We start from the raw sequence: 19,785 nt of genomic DNA on the forward strand, positions 1-19,785 counted from the left end.
GCAGGTGGATGGGCACTGGAGCAACCAGAGAGCCCCTCTGTTAGAGTGTGGCATGGGTGTACAAATAGCAGCACTTCCTGTGGACTTTGATGTGATATTTTAGTGAAGCCCTGCCCTATAACAGGATTACTAGGGAGAGAGCATCAGTGATTGAACTTGCATACTCCAGGGTGATGCTGAAAGGGAATCATGACTCGAGTTTGAAACTGGTGGCTTCATCAAAGAAGAAAGTCCAGTCAATTTGAAGGCCCATAGTGGTACTTCAGATATCTATATGAGAGGAACAAATAAAAATGTAGAAGGGGAGTTCTACTATCCTCATATTTATTACATACGGTACTTACACGCTCTAAAGCTTTCCTCTGTATGTTATACTGTCATGGTGCGTTCCCTGTCAAAGGGCTTTCACATGTAAAATCTTGTTCTTTGTGGTAGGTCAAACAGTTTTTGTCATTTTGCAGAGAAGACTCTGAGAAGTGACAGAACCAGCATCCAGAGTTTAGGTTCAATGCCAAGTGCCCATTCTTCTCCATTACATAGATCTCCTATTTATTTTATTTCCAAGTGCTTATCTCACAGAAACAGGAAATATGGCCAAAAGTAAAACGTTTCTTAATCTCAGAAAGAAATTATATCCCTTTATAGTAGTCTGTTCTGTGATGACATTTGCTTTAAATAAATGCCCAAACTGATTCTGGCTGGGATTATTATGAGTAAATAGAAGATCATACTCATCACTGGCCAAAGCGACGATAGTGGGAAGCTTTAGCTCGTCCAGTGGTTGAAACCTTGTGATAATAGGATGTAGATGCAAGGGGCAGGGGTAGAAATAATTTCCTTTTTGCCTTGCAGGGCCACTGTCTTTGGGGTATGTCTCCACAAGTTAGTGGTTCAGGTGTGTAGGGAAGACAAGAAATAGTTCATTGCTCACTGAATTGTTCAGATCACCCACAAAGGATTGAGTCGAATTTGAGTAAACTAAGTTGTAAATTTGATTAAGCATTTTTTTCTGTCTTTGAAACTTTAGAGTCTTAAAAGCTTTCCTCAAAGCCCTTAATTTAATACTGTGCTAATTTTAAATATTTGACTGGAGAATCCCAGGGACGGCAGAGCCTGGTGAGCCCATCTATGGGGTCGCACAGAGTCGGACACGACTGAAGCGACTTAGCAGCAGCAGCAGCAAATTTGACTTAAATTCGACTGAACTGCTTGAATTTTTTCCTTCATAAAGTAGCTGGAACAAAACAAAGTATGAAAAATTGCAGTTCACCTGACTTGACTCTTTCATCCTGGTCCTTTCTTTTGATAGGCTTTTTCCCCTTTACATCTCTTTGAGAACTAAGAATGACCAGATTCAGAGTGATTTCGCCATTCCAAAAATAGTTTTTTGTCTCCTGCATGATACTTCAAGGTTTCAAAAATAGTTCTTTGTCTCCTGGTTGATACAAAGTTAAAATTCCACTGAGAGACTACATATAGGTTTTTATATAAACACTGTTTTATGCCTTGTTGAAAGTAAAAGAACAAAACTTTTTTCTTCCATAACCTGCTTACAACTTTAGATTCCTACGCAGGCACACTTGCTTTACCACCTTAAACTCTCAGATAAAGGTGAGAATTTACTAGGAAAATACTGGAGAAGTAGGGGAAGAACCGTGGCAAACCACAGTATGCAGGTCAGCATATTCCTCAGATCTCTCATGAGTTCAAATGAAGGGCCACTCAGACATTTTGTACAAAAATGTATTGGATAAAAAAAATAAGTAATTTTCATTTTCATGTATTATACTTGAGATGGTTGTTGTATGAACAAGGAAAAATATAGCTTCTGGCTGTGAACCAGTTTGCTGAGCTAGAGCTCAGTAGTTTAGTAGTTTGGTGGTTAGTTTTTGTTTTACTCATTTTAAGAGCTTTGGTGAGATATAGTTTATATAGCATACAGTTCAGTCAGTTAAAAGTGTATATTCAGTGCATCCATCACAATTTTAGAACATTTTCATTACCACAAAAAGAAATACTGCACCCCTTAGCCATTACACCCCAATTTTCTCATCCCCCCAAACCCCAGGCAAGCACTAATCTACTTTTAGTTCCTATGGATTTGTTTATTCTGAATATTTCACTTAAATGGAGTCATATAGTATGTGATCCTTTGGGACGGAATTATTTAATTATCATAATGTTTTCAAGATTCATCTATGTTGTTGCACTTTCATTGCTTCTTTTATTGGAAAGTAATATTCTATTATTTTTTGCCTTTGACTGTGTGGATCACAATAAACTGTGGAAAATTCTGAAAGAGATGGGAATACCAGACCACCTGGCCTGCCTCTTGAGAAATCTGTATGCAGGCCAGGAAGTAACAGTTAGAACTGGACATGGAACAACAGACTGGTTCCAAATAGGAAAAGGAGTATGTCAAGGCTGTATATTGTCACCCTGCTTATTTAACTTATATGCAGAGTACATCATGAGAAACGCTGGACTGGAAGAAACACAAGCTGGAATCAAGATTGCCAGGAGAAATGTCAATAACCTCAGATATGCATATAACACCACCCTTATGGCAGAAAGTGAAGAGGAACTAAAAAGCCTCTTGATGAAAGTGAAAGAGGAGAGTGAAAAAGTTGGCTTAAAGCTCAACATTCTGAAAATTAAGATCATGGCATCTGGTCCCATCGCTTCATGGGAAATGGAGAAACAGTGGAAACAGTGTCAGACTTTATTTTCTGGGCTCCAAAATCACTGCAGATGGTGACTGCAGCCATGAAATTAAAAGATGCTTACTCTTGGAAGGAAAGTTATGACCAACCTAGATAGCATATTCAAAAGCAGAGACATTACTTTGCCAACAAAGGTCCGTCTAGTCAAGGCTATGGTTTTTCCTGTGGTCATGTATGGATGTGAGAGTTGGACTGTGAAGAAGGCTGAGCGCCAAAGAATTGATGCTTTTGAACTGTGGTGTTGGAGAAGACTCCTGAGAGTCCCTTGGAGTGCAAGGAGATCCACCCAGTCCATTCTGAAGGAGATCAGCCCTGGGATTTCTTTGGAAGGAACAATGCTAAAGCTGAAACTCCAGTACTTTGGCCACCTCATGCAGAGTTGACTCCTTGGAAAAGACTCTGATGCTGGGAGGGATTGGGGGCAGGAGAAGAAGGCGATGACAAAGGATGAGATGACTGGATGGCATCACTGACTCGATGGACGTGAGTCTGAGTGAACTCCAGGAGTTGGTGATGGACAGGGAGGCCTGGCGTGCTGCAATTCATGGGGTCGCAAAGAGTCGAACACGACTGAGCGACTGAACTGAACCTAACTGAACTGAATATTCTGTTTTATGAATGTATCATATTTTGTTTATGCAGTCTTCAGTTGATGGACATTGGTATTTTTTCTACTTTTTGACTATTATGAATAATGTTGCTATGAACATTCATGCACATGTTTTTGTGTGAACATATGTTCTCATTTCTCTTGGTTACATACCCAAGAGGAATTGCAAGATTGTATGGTAACTCAGTGTTTCACCATTTGCAGAACTTCCGAAGTGGCATCACCATTTTACATTCCTACCAGCCGTGAATAAGTTTAATTTCTCCACATCCTTACACTTGTTGTCTTTTTATTATCTTGATAGTAATTGATTATCTTGATAATAAGATATTAACTCATCTTGATGAGTATAAAGTGGAATTTCATAGTTTTAATTTGTGCTTTCCTGGTGGCTGACAATGTTGAGCATCTTTTCTTGTGCTTTTTGGCCGTTTATATCTTCTTAAAAGAACTTCCTATTCAGATCCATTTTTAAATTAGCCTACTTTATTGAATTGTAACAGTTCTTTAAATATTCTGGATACAAGCCCCTTATCAGATATATGATTTGCAAAAATGTCCTCCGATTCTGTGGGCTTTCTTTTCAGTTTCTTAATAATGTCCTTTGAAGCACAGAAATTTTAACCTTGATGGTGTTCAATTTAATTTTTGTTGTTGTTTGTGCTTTTGGGGTCATATCTAAGAAACCATTACCTAGTCCATGGTCACAGCTATTTATTCCTATGTTTTCTTCTAGCATTTTTTTATAGCTTCAGCTCTTTTAGATTGTTGATCCATTTTGAGTTAATCTTTGTATATGGTATAAGATATGAATCCAACTTCATTCTTTTGCATGTATATCCAGTTGTCCCAGCACCATTTGTTGGCAAATGATTAACTTTTATAATACAACAGATGTTTACCATGAAACTCCATGATAATGTAAATGTCAGTGAAAGTTGCTCATTCATATCCATTCTTTGTGACGCCATAGACTATACAGTCCATGGAATTCTCCAGGCCAGAATATTGGAGTGGGTAGCCTTTCCCTTCTCCAGGGGATCTTCCCAACCCAGGGATCGAACCCAGGTCTCCCGCATTGTGGGCGGATTCTTTACCAGCTGAGCCACCAAGGAAGCCCAAGAATACTGGAGGGGGTAGCCTAACCCTTCTCCCGGGGAACTTCCCAATCAGGAATTGAACCGGAATCTCCTGCTTTGCAGGCGGATTCTTTACCAACTGAGCTATCAGGGAAGCTCAATGTAAATGTCAACACTGTGTCAAAAGCTGTAGTTTGCAATGTACAAGGATGACTCTCACCATCCGGTTCCATAGCAGATGCTTACATTTCCTTAGTGATAGTGTTCCAACAGAACCCTTTAAGTAAGTCTGTTTGCCTTTCTGTGTGTGCGTGTTGGAAACAGTAGCATAGATGTGGAGAATGAGTACATTTTAAAATTCACTGAAAACCTTCATTTATTAAGTATATAGTTTGTACCAGGTATTATACTAGGCTCTAGTAATACAAGGATAGGCCTGCCACAGAGGAGAATTTCAGTAATTGTTGAAAGATAGGATAAAGTTTGAAAAGATGGGAGAACGTTTGGACATAGCCCTTGCTCTCAAGAAAGAGATAGATAACTATAATGTGAAATGCTTTAACTGAGGCATAACTATAAAGTTAGTTAGGAACACAGGAATTCAACATTTAGTTCGTGTAACCAATTAAAAAAAGAATTGAAGTGGAAAGCACCTTCCAGATTAGCTGGTAATGTTGCTATAGTTTTGTATTATTATTGAAACATAAAAGAATAATTATAGGCATTTGGTTTTTATCTTCATTTACCTCTATTCATTTATTCTTTTGCAGAATAGGTTTTTTGCCTCTAATACTGAATATAGCTGCAGAGGGGGCAGCTTAGGAAACCAAAGATTTAATTTCTGTCTAGTGTTCATGTTAGAGAAGGCAATGGCACCCCACTCCAGTACTCTTGCCTGGAAAATCCCATGGACAGAGGAGCCTGGTAGGCTGCAGTCCATGGGATCGCTAAGAGTCGGACACGACTGAGCGACTTCACTTTCACTTTTCACTTTCATGCATTGGAGGAGGAAATGGCAACCCACTCCAGTGTTCTTGCCTGGAGAATCCCAAGGACAGCGGGGCCTAGTGAGCTGCCATCTCTGGGGTCGCACAGAGTCGGACACAACTGAGGCGACTTAGCAGCAGCAACAGCAGTGTTCATGTTATACTTTCCTAATAAATGGCTACTAGTATAAAGATCGGAGAAGGCAATGGCACCCCACTCCAGTACTCTTGCCTGGAAAATCCCATGGATGGAGAAGCCTGGTGGGCTGCGGTCCATGGGGTCGCTAAGAGTCAGACACGACTGAGCGACTTCACTTTCACTTTTCACTTTCATGCATTGGAGGAGGAAATGGCAACCCACTCCAGTGTTCTTGCCTGGAGAATCCCAGGGACAGGGAGCCTGGTGGGCTGCTGTCTATGGGGTCGCACAGAGTCGGACATGACTGAAGCAACTTAGCAGCAGCAGCAGCAGCAGCAGCAGCAGCAGTTTTTAAAGATGTCAGTTTTTAAAATTTAATCACAATTCCCTTTTACAACTCTGTCCAAGCCTCTCCTCATTGTTCCCATTTGCTAGCAGAGGAGTAAATAAATCCTACTTTATAATTTGTTTTTCAGCTTATATAAAAGTCTTGTTTAGTTTTTGGGGGTTTCTTAAGCCTTGGCTTAATTAATTGGTACAAAGTCAAGAAAATCACTTCTAAAAGATTAATGCAGTTGATTTTTTGCCTAATGTTTATCGATTTACAAGATTATCTTTTAAAAACTACTCAGTTTCAGAATGGCATCTAATATTTGTGAGGTAATCTCAATATAGATATCAAGCATTTGGGCATTCTGAAAAGCCACACGGTGGATTGTGATTTTAACCTCACAAAGAAAACATACACTGTTTTAAACCTATCTGCTCATTTCCTGTGAGGCAAAGTATCGTAGTTTTCTCTGTCACTGAGCAACTGGGAAATTTGTTGGTGCTGATATGACCATAGCTTCAACCTGTCCTGACAAGTTTGTATTATTATAGATTTAGAAAGGAATCAGTAGTCTCCTTCTATTTTTGTGTCTTTTATTTCACAGTTGTTAATAAACCAAAAAAATCTAAGTCTTTATTGCCTGAGAACAGATTCTTTGCCAGATGAGTGAATTTTGTTTGAAGTCACCATTGGTTCTTTATTTTGCTACACTTTTGAGCAAAAAAAAAAAAAAGTGTACTTTGAATTAATTAATACCTAGATTCCCATTATATTGACAACTCTTAAGACTTTTTGTTACTTAGAGAAGTGAATCCTATGAATTCTAAACTCATTGTGTATATAACGTTTATTTTCTTGCATATCCAGGGTGAATCTTTGGTAGACATTTACCATGAGAATATCAGAAATAGAAGTCACCTAAGAGACTATGTAGTCCAAATTTTCTCACTTTCTGTATAAGGAAATGGAGACCCAGAGGAGTGTGTGAATTACCTTAGGCTGCGTATGTGATTAGTAGTGAAGTGAGTCTCAGTACAAACAATAGGACTTCAAATATTATTTTGCCTGTAGTTTGACTGCAATATCTGAATATGAGTCCACCAAATGAGGTAGATTCACCCCACATTTGATTTGTCACACGTCTACCAATTTATAACTAAGAAAAGTGAAAGTCGCTCAGTTGAGTCCGACTCCTTGCGACCCCATGGACTGTGCAGTCCATGGAATCCTCCAGACCACAATACTGGAGTGTAGCCATTCCCTTCTCCAGGTTCTTCCCAACCCAGGGATCGAACCCAGGTCTCCTGCATTGCAGGCGGATTCTTCACCAGCTGAGCCACCAGGGAAGCCCATAACTAAGAAAACAGTCTAATTACTGCATACAAATAGGTACAAATAGTCTGGTATATTAGACCTCTATGAAAAACTATTTTAAAAGCATCTTTACAAAGAAAATTGTCACTCTTCTTTAATTATCCATGCTCATGTTTAATAGCCATCACTCAGAAATATTTCTTTATATCAAAAAGTTTTGAATCTGGAGTCCATGGATCCCTAAAGAATCCATATTAGGGGGTTTCTGAATCCCTTGAAGTTAGTGCATGATTTCTTTCACAGCTTTTATAAATTTCTTGATAAACCCACTGCCCAGGATCAACCTGGATTCTCAGTCTACAGTATAGCCACATTTCTTTTCACCTTATCTTCTTTGGAAGACACTTGGTATCCTCTGTATAATAACTCTGCATTACCTTGGAGACTTACTGTTTCCAAATGAAGAATCATTTTAACTTGTCAGATCATTTTAACTTAAATTTCTTTCTTTTTTCCACATTTTAAATCATTTTTATGGCTGTCTTTTGAATCCTTTCCAAATTCTTTGTAAGCTTGAAAGCCAAGGAGCTCAGAATTAGAAATCATATGTTAATGAAGATCTTGTTTAGGCACTTGGATCTGCTGAAAGTGGTGTCAGAGGATTAGGAGCAGCAGAAGGAAGACTGCTGAGATAGGTGCAGGAATGTCACCCCTCCACACACCCCCCAGCCCCTCACTCAGAAAGGCTAGGCAGAAACTCAAGGTCAAAACAGACCAAGGGTAAGGGGCCCAGGTCAAGCTTAAAGGATTGGGCGTATTTCAGAGTTCAAAGCATAGTACCTATATCCTGAATAAAAGGATTCAAATTCCAGAAATGAAATAGGAATCAAATCTAGACCTGAAGGTGAAACAGAATCCTGCAGAAAATCTACATAGTAAGGAACCATCACCTTTCTAAGTAAAGTCAACCCAATCTTCCAGAATTGAGACTCTTCATATGGGAACAGCCCACTGGTAATACTTGTCTCCCAGACTTCCCTTCACCCTGCAACCTCTACATTTACACTGGCCTCAGAGTGCTAGATTCCTGAGAGTTGTGTCCCCAGGAGATGTGACCAGTGGAAACAGTTAAGATACAGCTTACAAGCTATAACATATAAAATAGTTTATCAAAATCACTGGGGTTCAGAGGGATTATGGATTCTTCTGGGAATCTGATGAAAACTGTGGGCTTTCTCTTCAGAAGGAGGGCACCACATATATATCATGTTAAAAACTTTATGCAGTTTAACCAGCCCTGAGACTGATTCAGTCTCCTGATTGATAAGTAAAGTATTCTGTATTTCTTACCCGTTTGTTTCCTGTTCTTTATTAATGTTTTATACGATTGTTTCAGTTGTCTGAGCTATACCAAGGAGATTAGGGCATTTTGTCTTCACATGTGAGCCAAAGGATTAATGGAGGGAACAGCAACACTGAGGCCATGACCCTGCTGACAGCAGTGATTTGGGAGAGATCTGTGGGGGCATGGTGAATTGAGGGGGAAAGAATTGTGCCAAAGAAGTCTAGTGTCCCCTTGTCATGGGATGATTTCTTTTCTCTTCCTTGGGATGGTCTACATTTTATTAATTAAGAAGCTGTTCCTTTGTGAATCATGTAATGAGACGCTGAGCTACTTGGTTTTATGTGTTTTTTCTTAGAGTAGTACCCAGCCCCAAACATGGCTGGCCTAGGTCTACTCAGGTAGTGGGTGAGACTCCTGGCCAAGAAAGGGTGAGAGGGCAGAGCAGGAGGGATGCTTTGGTAATGCAGCCTGAACTTCATTCATGGCTGTCTGTGACTAGATGGTAAATTTTACACATTTATATCCAGTGGCTCACCCTTGGACTCTTTCTTGAGGTGTTAAATCTATAAGACTGAAAATTTAGAGAGTAATTATCTGGATAAATCAAATTGAATATAACCTCACCACAAAGTTTAGGTCCTGTAGAACACAGTACCGAATTATCCAATTAATCCTATATTTACATACCACTTAGAAAAGAAAAAAAAAATCTTTTTTCTAAGTTACAATAAACAAAAAAACTGTTTTGAAGAACAGATTCCTAAATGTGTAAATATTTAACTTTAAATGTCTATTGTGTAAATAGTCTCCATCTTGTGCTTTGGCAACTTACCTTCTCCCTTTACTTGGTCTTTTCAAATTCTATCTTTCCCTAAAGCCCAGTTTTGGGGCCGACCCTGCAAATGAGATAGAGCTATCAGCTACTCTGATGCTATTTTGGAGTATAAATTAATCCAGTCCTGTCTTTGGCATGGGGCCTGGCATGTAATAAGCAATAAAACTGCAATTGATGATAATGGTTGTGATGCTGTTTTCTCAAATACTCTAGTCAATATTTTATCTCCTTATTCTCTGACCATAAGAAATGCTTAACTGCCTATACCACTTTTTAACACTTAACTATCTTGGTTTAGATGTTACCATTTTATTTCCATAATAAGATTGCACACTTCTTGATAGGCAGGCATAGGCATACAAAACTTGCTGAGTTGGATTGAAAGTTGTTATTTACTGGCTTTACAAGCCATGTGATCTTCATTGTGTGTCTTTTCCCCCTCAACAGAAAATGAAAACATTAGCAGAAAGGAGGAGGAGTGCTCCATCTCTTATCCTGGATAAAGCCCTGCAAAAGCGGCCCAGTACCAAGTAAGTGGGAAGCTTTGTACTACTCATTTGGGACCTGCTGGATTTCTTCTATGTGTATCGTTTATTTGCTTTTTATCAGGACCAGAATTCTCTGTTAAATAATAGAAAGCATGACTTCTGTTCTGAGTTTATTTGATAAGACCTATTCTTTATGAGAAACGTAAAGCCTTTTGAGAGCTGGTGATCTGTTGCTTTAAAATTGATTCAAAAGTGAATCTTACATCCAGTGGTACACAAACATGCATGTTCCACATATTGTAAAAGTTTTATTTTTTGAAACAATTAGAAATCAGAATACTAAAGATGAGTTATTTTAACCACTGTACATGTTTGGTTATGCATAAACTTTTGCTTACTTTTTATCATAAAGTGATCCCCATGCAAAGGTAAAAGGCAGATTTTTAGCGACTTTAGATATGAATAAAGATAAAGATTAATAAAAGATTGAGTTCTGATTGCTTTTAGACATTATAGGTTAGAGTAATTAGTGATTAATTAGTGAAATTTGAAGTGGAAAAACAGGCTAAATATCTATTGAAATGACCATTTTGCCTACTGAAGCTAAATACTATTTCTATGGCATCGTAAGAGTTTTTCGTAATATGTCAAAATTGGATGGCTTTTCAGTCACTAATTTATTCAATAATTTTTAATGGCATTTTAATTCAGAGCCTTTTTATGTTCAAAGGAATGCAGCAATGCTTTTCCACTAATACGTGAATCCTTTTATGTAAGGTGTGGTCTTTACCACATTTTTAAAGGTGAGGATATATCTGATAGTTCTATGAATGGTGTACTGATTTAACATGAAATCTATGTAGGGATTGCATTTTTTTCATTTTTTAAATTTATTTATTTTTAATTGAAGGATAATTGCTTTACAGAATTTTGTTGTTTTCTGTCAAACATCAACATGAATCAGCCATAGGTATACATATGTCCCCTCCCTCTTGAACCTCCCTCCATCTCCCTCCCCATCCCACCCCTCTACTTGATACAGAGCCCCTATTTGGGTTCCCTGAAACATACAGCAAATTCCCATTGGCTATATATTTTACATATGATGATGTAAGTTTCCTTGTTACTCTCTGCACACATCTCACCATCTCCTCCCCTCTCTCCATGTCCATAAGTCTGTTCTCTAGGTCTGTTTTCTCCATTGCTGCCTTGCAAATAAATTCATCAGTACTATCTTTCTAGATTCCATATATATTTGTTAGTATACGATATTTATATTTCTCTTTCTGACTTACTTCACTCTGTATTATAGGCTCTAGGTTCATCCACCTCACTTGAACTGACTCGTGTGTTCCTTTTTATGGCTGAGTAATATTCCTTTGTGTGTATGTACCACTTACACTCTTTATACATTCATCTGTTGATGGACATCTAGGTTGCTTCCATGTTCTAGCTATTGTAAATAGTGCTTAAATGAACATTGGGTTACATGTGTCTGTTTCAGTTTTGCTTTCCTCAGGGTATATACCTAAGAGTGGGATTTCTTTGGATAATAGGGTGGTTTTATTCCTAGTTTTTTAAGGAATCTCCATACCATCTTCCAGAGTGGCTGTATCAATTTACATTCCCACCAACAGTGCAAGAGTGTTCCCTTTTCTCCACACTCTCTCCAGCATTTATTGTTTGTAGACTTTTTGATGATGGTCATTCCTACCGGTGTGAGGTGATATATCATTGTAGTTTTGATTTGCATTTCTGTAGTAATGAGTGATGTTGAGCATCTTTTCAATGTGTTTGTTAGCCATCTGTATGTCTTCTTTGGAGAAATGTCTGTTGAGGTCTTTGTCACACTTTTTGATTGGGTCGTTTGTTTTCCTGGTATTGAGTTATATGAGCTGCTTGTATATTTTGGAAATTCGTCCTTTGTCAGTTGTTTCATTTGCTATTATTTTCTCCCATTCTGAGGGTTGTCTTTTCACCTTGTTTATAGTTTTCTTTCCTGTGCAAAAGCTTTTAAGTTTAATTAGGCCCCACTTGTTTACTTTTGCTTTTTTTTTCTGTTACTCTAGGAGGTGGATCATAAAGGATCTTGCTTTGATTTATGTCATCCAGTGTTCTGCCTATACTTTCCTCTAAGAGTTTTAAAGTTTCTGGTCTTACATTTGACCATTTGGTCTTCCATTTTGAGTTTATCTTTGTGAATGGTCTTAGGAGGTGTTCTAATTTCGTTCTTTTTTATATAACTACAGTTTCCCCAGCACCACTTATTGAAGAGGCTGTCTTTGCCCCATTCTGTATTTTTGCCTCCTTTGTCAAATACAAGGTACCCATAGGTTTATGGATTTATTTCTGGGCTTTCTATCTTGTTCCTTTGGTCTATATTTCTGTTTTGTGCCAGTGTCATACTGTCTTAAAGACTGTAGCTTTGTAATATAACCTGAAGTCAGGAAGGTTGATTGCTCCAGCTCCATTCTTTCTCAAGACTGCTTTGGCTATTTGGGGTCTTTTGTGTTTCCATATGAATTGTGCAATTTTTTGTTCTAGTTCTGTGAAAAATGCCATTGGTAATTTGGTAGGGATCACATTGAATCTCTAGATTGCATTTGGTAGTATAGTCATTTTCACAATAGTGATTCTTCCTACCCAGGAACATGGAATATCTCTCCATTTGTTTATGTCATCTTTGATTTCTTTCATCAGTGTCTTATAATTTTCTGTATATAGTTCTTTTGTCCCTTAGGTAGGTTTATTCCTAGATATTTTATTCCTTTTGTTTAAATGGTGAATGGGATTGATTCCTTAATTTATCTTTCTGATTTTTCATTGTTAGTATATAGGAATGCAAGTGATATCTGTGTATTGATTTTATATCCTGTGACTTTGCTAAATTCACTGATTAGCTCTAGTAATTTTCTGATAGTATCTGTAGGGTTTTCTACGTATTGTATCATGTCATCTGTAAACAGAGCTTTACCTTTTCTTTTCTGATCTGGATTTCTTCATTTATTTTTCTTCTCTGATTGCTGTAGCTAGGACTGCCAAAATTATGTTGAATAATACTGGTGAGAGTGGACCCCCTTGTGTTTTTCCTGGTCTTAGGGGGAATGCTTTCAATTTTTCACCATTGAGAAGAATGTTTGCTCTGGGCTTATCGTATATGGCCTTTACTATGTTGAAGTAGGTTCCTTCTGTGCCCATTTTTTGAGGAGTTTTAATCAGAAATGAGTGCTGAATTTTGTCGAAGGCTTTTTCTGCATCTATTGAGATTATCATATGGTTTTTATCTTTCAATTTGTTAATATGGTGTATCAGATTGTTTGATTTGCCTATGTTGAAGAATTGCATGGCATTTTTTGATGGTCTAAAATAAATTATATAGCCAAATCCCAACAAGTGAAACTTTCAAAATACTTAGCTCAGTCTCCTCTTTTTTTTTTTTTTAATTAGTCGCTCAATCCTGTCTGACTCTTTCCAACCCCTGGACTGTAACCCACCAGTCTCCTCTGTCCATGGAATTCTCCAGGCAAGAATACTGGAGTGGGTAGCCATTCCCTTCTCCAGGCAATCTTTCTGACCTAGGGATCAAACCCAGGTCTCCCACATTGCAGACAGGTCCTTTACTGTGTGAGCTACCAGGGAAGCCCCAGTCTCCTATTTGTACTCAGCAAGTTGTCAGACTCAAGCAGCATCCCTGGCTGCCCCCAGATGACACACTCTTTAGTCATTGGGTTGATCAGAAAATGTAAATTACTTTCAATAGATGCCTAATCAAAATTTACTTATGAAAATATTCTGCCAATGAATAGTATAGAAATACACTTTTGTGCCATATGAAAATGGCTTTTGGATTGTTTGCAATGTTATATCTTTGGATTGGGGCTTCTCTGATAGCTCAGTTGGTAAAGAATCTGCCTGCAATGCAGGAGACCCCAGTTGGATTCCTGGGTCAGGAAGATCCCCTGGAAAAGGGATAGGCTACCCACTCTAGTATTCTTGGGCTTCTCTTGTGGCTCAGCTGCTAAAGAATCCACCTGCAATGCGGGAGATGTGGGTTCGATCCTTGGGTTGGGAAGATCCCATGGGGAAGGGAAAGGCTGCCCACTCCAGTATTCTGACCTGGAGAATTCCATGGACTGTATAGTCCATGGGGTCACAAAGAGTCAGACAGGACTGAGAGACTTTTCACTTTCATCTTTGCATTAGTGGTGGCTTAAATAAAGAATGGTTGTGTTTTCACAGTTTGACCTTGATTATCTATAAAATTCAAGGGAAATTATTTTTTAGGGGAAGTAGAGAGAGAAGGCAGAAATTGTCTTTAATTCTGCTATATTTTTTTAATTTAAATTTATTTATTTTAATTGGAGGCTAAATACTTTACAATATTATATTGGTTCTGCCACACATCAACATGAATCTGCCACGGGCATACACATGTTCCTCATCCTGAACCCCCCTCCCACGTCCCTCCCCATACCATCTCTCTGGGTCGCCCCAGTGCACCAGCCCCAAGGATCCTGTATTGAAACTGGACTGGTGATTCGTTTCTTATATGATATTATACATGTTTCCATGGCATTCCCCCCAATCATCCCACACTCTCCCTCTCCCACAGAGTCCAAAAGACTGTTCTATACATCTGTGTCTCTTTTGCTGTCTTGCATACAGGGTTATCTTTACCATCTTTCTAAATTCTGTATATATGCGATAGTATACTATATTGGTGTTTTTCTTTCTGGCTGACTTCACTCTGTATAATAGGCTCCAGTTTCATCCACCTCATTAGAACTGATTCAAATGTATTCTTTTTAATGGCTGAGTAATACTCCATTGTGTAGATGTACCACTGCTTTCTTATCCATTCATCTGCTGATGGACATCTAGGTTGCTTCCATGTCCTGGCTATTATAAACAGCACTGCAATGAACATTGGGGTACACGTGTCTCTTTCAATTCTGGTTTCCTCGATGTGTATGCCCAGCAGTGGGATTGCTGGGTCATATGGCAGTTCTATTTCCAGTTTTTGAAGGAATCTCCACACTGTTCTCCATAGTGGCTGTACTAGTTTGCATTCCCACCAGCAGTATAAGAGGGTTTTCTCTACACCCTCTCCAGCATTTATTGCTTGTAGACTTTTTGATAGCAGCCATTCTGATTGGCGTGAAATGGTACCTCATTGTGGTTTTGATTTGCATTTCTCTGATAATGAGTGATGTTGAGCATCTTTTCATGTGTTTGTTAGCCATCTGTATGTCTTCTTTGGAGAAATGTCTATTTAGTTCTTTGGCCCATTTTTTGATTGGGTCGTTTATTTTTCTGGAATTGAGCTATAGGAGTTGCTTGTATATTTTTGAGATTAGGTGTTTGTCAGTTGCTTCATTTGCTATTATTTTCTCCCATTCTGAAGGCTGTCTTTTCACCTTGCTTAGAGTTTCCTTTGTTGTGCAAAAGCTTTTAATTTTAATTAGGTCCCATTTGTTTATTTTTGGTTTTATTTCCAATATTCTGGGAGGTGGGTCATAGAGGATCCTGCTCTGATTTATGTCAGAGAGTGTTTTGCCTGTGTTCTCCTCTAGGAGTTTTATAGTTTCTGGTCTTATGTGTAGATCTTTAATCCATTTTGAGTTTATTTTTGTGTATGGTGTTAGAAAATGTTCTAGTTGCATTCTTTTACAAGTGTGGTTGACCAGTTTTCCCAGCACCACTTGTTAAAGAGATTGTCTTTTCACCATTGTACATTCTTGCCTCCTTTGTCAAAAATAAGGTGTCCATAGGTGCGTGGATTTATCTCTGGGCTTTCTATTTTGTTCCATTGATCTATATTTTGTCTTCGTGCCAGTACCATACTGTCTTGATGGTGGCTTTGTAGTAGAGCCTGAAGTCAAGTAGGCTGATTCCTCCAGTTCCATTCTTCTTTCTCAACATTGCTTTGGCTATTCGAGATTTTTGTATTTCCATATAAATTGTGAAATTATTTGTTCTAGCTCTGTGAAAAATACCATTGGTAGCTTGATAGGGATTGCATTGAATCTAGCTTTATTTAACCACTTTTTAAAAAATAAACAGTTTCAGGTAAAATTTTTGTTGGAAGTTCCTGCAATGGACGTGTGCTAGGCTTTTCAATTAAAAAATAGCCCTTATTTATGTCAGAGAAGGTTTAGCTCTAAATCAGGGGTCAAATAGTGGCACACCTCCCCTCTAACCCAGGGTGAGAATATACAACAGTATGCATGTGACTCTCTCAATTCACTCCACCCTCTCCTTTCCCCCATGTGTCCAAAGTCTGTTCTCAGTGTCTACGCCACCATTGCTGCCTTGGGTAGCAATGTACCTATTCCCAGGGCAAAGGTTTAGAAGTGCATACAAATGATTAATTGTGTTTACCCTCAGGAATATCTCAGTAGGTAAAGAATCCACTTGTAATGCAGGAGACCCTGGTTCAATTCCTGGGTCTGGAAGATCCACTGGAGAAGGGATAGGCTACCCACTCCAGTATTCTTGGGCTTCCCTTGTGGTTCAGCTGGTAAAGAATCCGCCTGCAATGCGGGAGACCTGGGCTTGATCCCTGGATTGGGAAGATCCCTTGGAGAAGGGAAAGGTTACCCACTCCAGTAATCTGACCAGGAGAATTCCATGGACTGTATAGTCCATGGGGGTCGCAAGGAGTCAGACACGACTGAGTGGCTTTCACTTTAAAGTCAAGCATTGTAAAGCAGTGCTTATAGAAAACAGGAAGCCCAAATTAATCATTTGTATGTACTTCTAAACATTTGTCTATGCAAGTGTAATTAAAATTTGTATTTACTTTCTATAATGTTCAAATTCTCACTTTAATATAGATAAATTAGTTTTTTGCATTTTTCAAGTCTTGCATTCTTTTTAAAAGATCAAATCCTATTATAGTAACCATTCAAGAAAGCCTTAGAATTTGTCCTTTATATAATGTACACTCTTGAAAAGTTTTATCAATCAGATTTTACTAATTATTGATGAATTTTCTATTTTAAAGAAACTTTATAGTGAATTGCTTTATAAAATAGATCACTTCTCTTTTCACAGTTGTTAAGAATAACTCAAATTTTCATGACTGGAATTTTGCTTTTCCATGATTTATACCCAGGAAACAAGGAAAATTTCTAAAGTCTATTCTGAGCACACACCTACTTCAAGTAAAATTTTATGCAATGAAATTCTACTACCTAAAAAGAATCTTTACAGTCTCTTTGCATGTAACATCATGGGAATTAATCTATAAAATACTGGTATACATTGTGGGGATAGATAGCAAACATATTGAGTGTTTTATTTATTAGCATTGTATATTTCTTGAAATAGATAGATCCATCATAGCACTTCATATTTCTTTAAACCTATATTTGATTTTGCTTTTCCAGTATAACATTACTGTTTCTACTGTTTTCTTCTAATTATGGTGTTATTTTAATAATTAATGACTTATAGGTGATAAAGTTTTTATCCAGAGTTAAGCAATAACTCACAGAGGATTTATTGGAATTATTTCACTTAACAGCTGTTGCACCTTAATTTTTTAACTTACTTGTTTTTAATTGGAGGATGATCGCTTTACAATATTGTATTGGTTTATGCTGTATATCAGCATGAATCAGCCATAGGTATATGCGTGTTGCCTCCCTCTTGAACCTCCCTCCCACCTCTTACCCCATCCTACCCCTCTGGATTATCACAGAGCACCAGATTTGAGCTCCCTATGTCATACAGTAAATTTCCACTGACTATCTTAATTTTACATATGGTATGGTGTATGTTTGGAGAAGGCAAAGGCACCCCACTCCAGTACTCTTGCCTGGAAAATCCCATGGACGGAGGAGCCTGGTAGGCTGCAGTCCATGAAGTCGCGAAGAGTTGGACAGGACTAAGCGACTTCACTTTCACTTTTCACTTCCATGCATTGGAGAAGGAAATGGCAACCCACTCCAGTGTTCTTGCCTGGAGAATCCCAGGGACGGGGGAGCCTAGTGGGCTGCTGTCTATGAGGTCGCACAGGGTCGGACATGACTGAAGCGACTTAGCAGCATGGTATATGTTTCAGTGCTACTCTCTCAGTTCACTCCACCCTCTCCTTTCCCCTTGTGTCCAAAGTCTGTTCTCAATGTCTGCATCACCATAGCTGCCCTGGGATAGGTACATCAGTACCATCTTTCTAGATTCCGTATATGTATATGTGTGTGCATTCCAATAATATATGATTCCAATAATATACAATATTTGTCCTTCTCTTTTGAGTTATTTCACTCTGTATAATAGGCTCTAGGTTCATCCACCTCATTAGAACTGAGTCAAGTGCATTCCTTCTTATGGCTGAGTAATGTTCCATTGTGTATATGTACCACAAATTCTTTGTCCACTCATCTGCTGATGGACATCTAGGTTGTTTCCATGTCCTGGCTATTGTAAATAGTGCTGCGATGAACATTGGGGTGCATGTGTCTTTTCAATTATGGTTTCCTAGCAGTGGGATTGCTGGGTCATAGGATGTTTTTTTATTCATATATCTTTTTTTTTTAAGGATTGTCTATACTGTTCTCTTCTCTATTTGGAGAAGGAAATGGCAACCCACTCCACTATTCTTGCCTGGAGGATCCCAGGGACGGGGGAGCTTGGTGGGTTGCTGTCTGTGGGGTTGCACAGAGTTGGACACAACTGAAGTGACTTAGCAGCATACTGTTCTCTATAGTGGCTGTATCGATTTGCATTCCTACCAACAGTGCAAGAGGGTTCCCTATTCTCCACACCCTCTCCAGCATTTATGTTTGTAAACTTTTTGATGATGGCTCTTCTGACCAGTGTGAGATGATACCTCATTGTGGTTTTGATATGTATTTCTCTACTAGTGGTGTTGAGAATCTTCATGTGTTTGTTAGTCATCTTTATGTCTTCTTTGGAGAAATATCTTTTTAGGTCTTCTGCCCACTTCTTGATGTTGCTGTTTGTTTTTCTGGTATCGAGCTTCATGAGCTGCTTGTATATTTTTGACATTAATCCTTTGTCAGTTGTTTCATTTGCTATTATTTCCTCCCATTCTGAGAGTTGTTATTTACTTTGCTTATAATTTCCTTCATTGTGCAAAAGCTTTTAAGTTTCAGTTCAGTTCAGTCGCTCAGCCGTGTCCAACTCTGCAACCCGATGAACCGCAGCACGCCAGGCCTCCCTGTCCATCACCAACTCCCAGAGTCCACCCAAACCCATGTCCATTGAGTCAGTGATGCCATCCAACCACCTCATCCTCTGTTGTCCCCTTCTCCTCCTGCCCTCAGTCTTTCCCAGCATCAGGGTCTTTTCCAATGAGTCAGCTTTTCGCATCAGGTGACCAAAGGATTGGAGTTTCAGCTTCAACATCAGTCCTTCCCATGAACCCAGGGCTGATCTCCTTTAGAATGGACTGGTGAATCTCCTTGAAGTCCAAGGGACTCTCAACAATCTTCTCCAACACCACAGTTCCAAAGCATCAATTCTTCGGCGCTCAGCTTTTCTTATGGTCCAACTCTCACATCCATACATGACCAATAGAAAAACCATAGCCTTGACTAGATGGACCTTCGTTGACAAAGTAATGTCTCTGCTTTTTAATATGCTATCTAGGTTGATCATAGCTTTCCTTCCAAGGAGTAAGCGTCTTTTAATTTCATGGCTGCAATCACCATCTGCAGTGATTTTGGAGCCCAGAAAAATAAAGTTAGCCACTGTTTCCACTGTTTCCCCATCTATTTGCCATAAAGTGATGGGACCAGATGCCATGATCCTAGTTTTCTGAATGTTGAGCTTTAAGCCAACTTTTTCACCCTCCTCTTTCACTTTCATCAAGAGGCTCTTTAGTTCCTCTTCACTTTCTGCCATAAGGGTGGTTGTCATCTGTATATCTGAGGTTATTGATATTTCTCCTGGCAATCTTGATTCCA

At 38.7% G+C, this 19,785-nt stretch overlaps 1 protein-coding gene across 3 annotated transcripts in view; it reads left to right on the forward strand.

Moving 5' to 3' along the window:
* The window catches only part of ARHGAP20 (Rho GTPase activating protein 20), a 211,222-nt gene that overhangs the window by 13,596 nt on the left and 177,841 nt on the right, over positions 1 to 19,785 (forward strand). For all 3 annotated transcript variants that reach the window (XM_027563800.1, XM_027563799.1, XM_027563802.1), the window contains exon 2: positions 9,810 to 9,892. In XM_027563800.1, the coding sequence (XP_027419601.1) occupies positions 9,813 to 9,892 (80 nt within the window). In that variant the 5' untranslated portion in view covers positions 9,810 to 9,812. The remainder of the gene's footprint in view (positions 1 to 9,809; positions 9,893 to 19,785) is intronic.

This window comes from Bos indicus x Bos taurus, chromosome 15, assembly GCF_003369695.1.
Source record: "Bos indicus x Bos taurus breed Angus x Brahman F1 hybrid chromosome 15, Bos_hybrid_MaternalHap_v2.0, whole genome shotgun sequence".
In the NCBI taxonomy this organism is placed as follows: domain Eukaryota; kingdom Metazoa; phylum Chordata; class Mammalia; order Artiodactyla; family Bovidae; genus Bos; species Bos indicus x Bos taurus.